Genomic DNA, 2028 nt, shown 5'->3' with positions numbered 1-2028 from the left:
GAGGCGGTTGAGGAGGGGCCTCCCGCGCGGCCGTCGTGCGGCGCCCCTCGCGCGCGGCGGTTGGGGAGGGGCCTCGCGCGCGGCCGTCGTGCGGCGCCCCTCGCGCGCGGCGGTTGAGGAAGGATCTCGCGCGCGGCGGTTGAGGAGGGGCCCCTCGCGCGAGGCGGTTGAGGAGGGGCCTCCCGCGCGGCCGTTGGGCGGCGCCCCTCGCGCGAGGCGGTTGAGGAGGGGCCTCGCGCGCGGCCCCGAGAGGAGCGAGCCGTGGCCCGCCCACGCCAGTCCCGTGATGGCGCGGGCGGGGCGGGGCGGTCGCTGGGGCGGTGCCGCGCTGCCTGCCGCGGCCGTAGTGCTATGGGCAGAGCCATGGGGCTAGTGGGGCTCCTCGTGGGGTTGTGCCTCGTCTCCGCCGTGCTGGTGGGCACCAGCCTTCGCCATGGCGTCCCGCGGGGCGGGCCCGAGCCTGAGCTGGAGCTGGCCGAGTGGGACCCGGGCTCGGGCACCTTCCCCGAGGACTTGCTGTGGCCGCTGCCGCAGTCGCTCCGCGCATCCGCCCACCAGCTCCAGCTGGCCCCAGACCGCTTCCAGATAGTGCACGGGGCCGGCTCCTCGGCGGGGCCKGCCTGCGCCCTCCTGCAGGACGCCTTCCGCAGGTGAGGGCCGGCGGCCGCCCGGGCTGCCGCGCAGGGGCCGGGGCGAGGCTGCCGGTGGCGGCCCGGGGAGGGGGCAGTGGAGGGGGAGAGGTCGGCCTCTACCTCCGGAGTGCCCCGTGCGGCTGAGGCGGCGGGAGCAGTCAGCTGAGAGCGCCGCAGTGCCTGTGCTTCCCCGGCAGGTATTACGAGTACATGTTCGGGTACTCCCGGTGGCGACAGCGGGGTCGAAAAGGGCTCGCTGCCAGGCCGGAGTTAGCGCAGCTGCAGGTCGTGATCACGTCCCCGGAGCCCGGCTGCAACGGCTACCCGCAGCTAGCGTCCAGCGAGGCCTGTGAGTATTGTGCCAAGGGAGCTCGCAGCAGAAAACGTGATGGTTTATATTAGGTCTTTTTTTTTTTTTTTTTTTTTTCCTTGCCTCTTCCACGGTTCATATAGGCCTCTCATCATTAGTGCTTGTTTTCCAATCACATTTGTGATCAGCTATTTGTAAAGGACTGGGAAGTAACTGGCTCACTGGAGCTCCTGAAAACACAGCAGTGGCAACCTGAGGCAAATTCTTGCTTTTACAATGAATTTTTACTCACAGTGAAAAATGGAGTTGGTTAGAAACACAGYCTATGACTTCCTCAGTTTAAATAGCATATACCTGCTGCTATCCTTTCTAATAACTATCATTAAGTATCACAGGTAAAATGCTATACTATATCTAATTATGGGTGATTGGATSTGTAAATAGTCAAATCATCCTTTCTTTCAGTGATGACTGTTGAATGAATCTGGCTTTGCTTATTCATCCATTCTGTCTTGAAACAGCTACATTTGAAGTGAAGTACTACACTGGCTTATGTACTTGGTATTTCTGTTTTTTTCCCAAGACAAACAAAGTGTTCACTGAAGTTCTTGTCATTCCTCTTGTAGTATTATAAATGTTTTCATTCTGTTAGTAGTTATGAGAGAGAAAAAAAGGTTTAAAAACATATTGATTATATAGAATATGTTCTGCTGGGCTTCTTTAGTTTCATGACTAAAGTCTAGATTGGAGAAATACTCTTAAAATCAAGTCCTAGTTACCAGAGAAGTCTCATTCATTAAATAAAGATGAGTGGGTGATTGTGTTTATTATGTCAGTAAGTTAACACAGAATGAGAAGTCAATTCATTTAATTCTTCTTGAGACAATCTTCTAGGCCTGTATTAGCTTAGGCAGTTGTGTTTGGTATCCAAGATATACATCCTTAGAAAAAGATCTCTTTAATCTTAAGTCATACTTCTAGCTGAACTTTGAACTGGTTTCTGAACTTCAGATTTTAACTGAAGCTAATTCCCTTCTGACAGAGAGTCTGTCAGATCATGTTTTTTTTTCTTTTTTTCTTTTTTTT

The 2028-nt window shown here is 54.6% G+C and overlaps 1 protein-coding gene across 1 annotated transcript in view; it reads left to right on the top strand.

Annotated features, from left to right (window-relative positions):
* The first annotated feature begins 311 nt into the window (after window positions 1–311).
* HEXB (hexosaminidase subunit beta) overlaps window positions 312–2028 on the top strand; it is a 16709-nt gene continuing 14992 nt past the window's right edge. Inside the window, exons 1-2 of the mRNA XM_085322072.1 lie at window positions 312–650; window positions 830–981. Coding sequence (XP_085178198.1) covers window positions 352–650; window positions 830–981 — 451 coding nt within the window. The 5' untranslated portion in view covers window positions 312–351. The remainder of the gene's footprint in view (window positions 651–829; window positions 982–2028) is intronic.

Source organism: Rhea americana, unplaced genomic scaffold (genome assembly GCF_003343005.1).
Source record: "Rhea americana isolate MKP2758 unplaced genomic scaffold, rheAme1 scaffold_74, whole genome shotgun sequence".
NCBI lineage: Eukaryota > Metazoa > Chordata > Aves > Rheiformes > Rheidae > Rhea > Rhea americana.
Note: the sequence above shows the minus strand (reverse complement) of the source record. Positions and strands in the feature narration are given on the sequence as shown.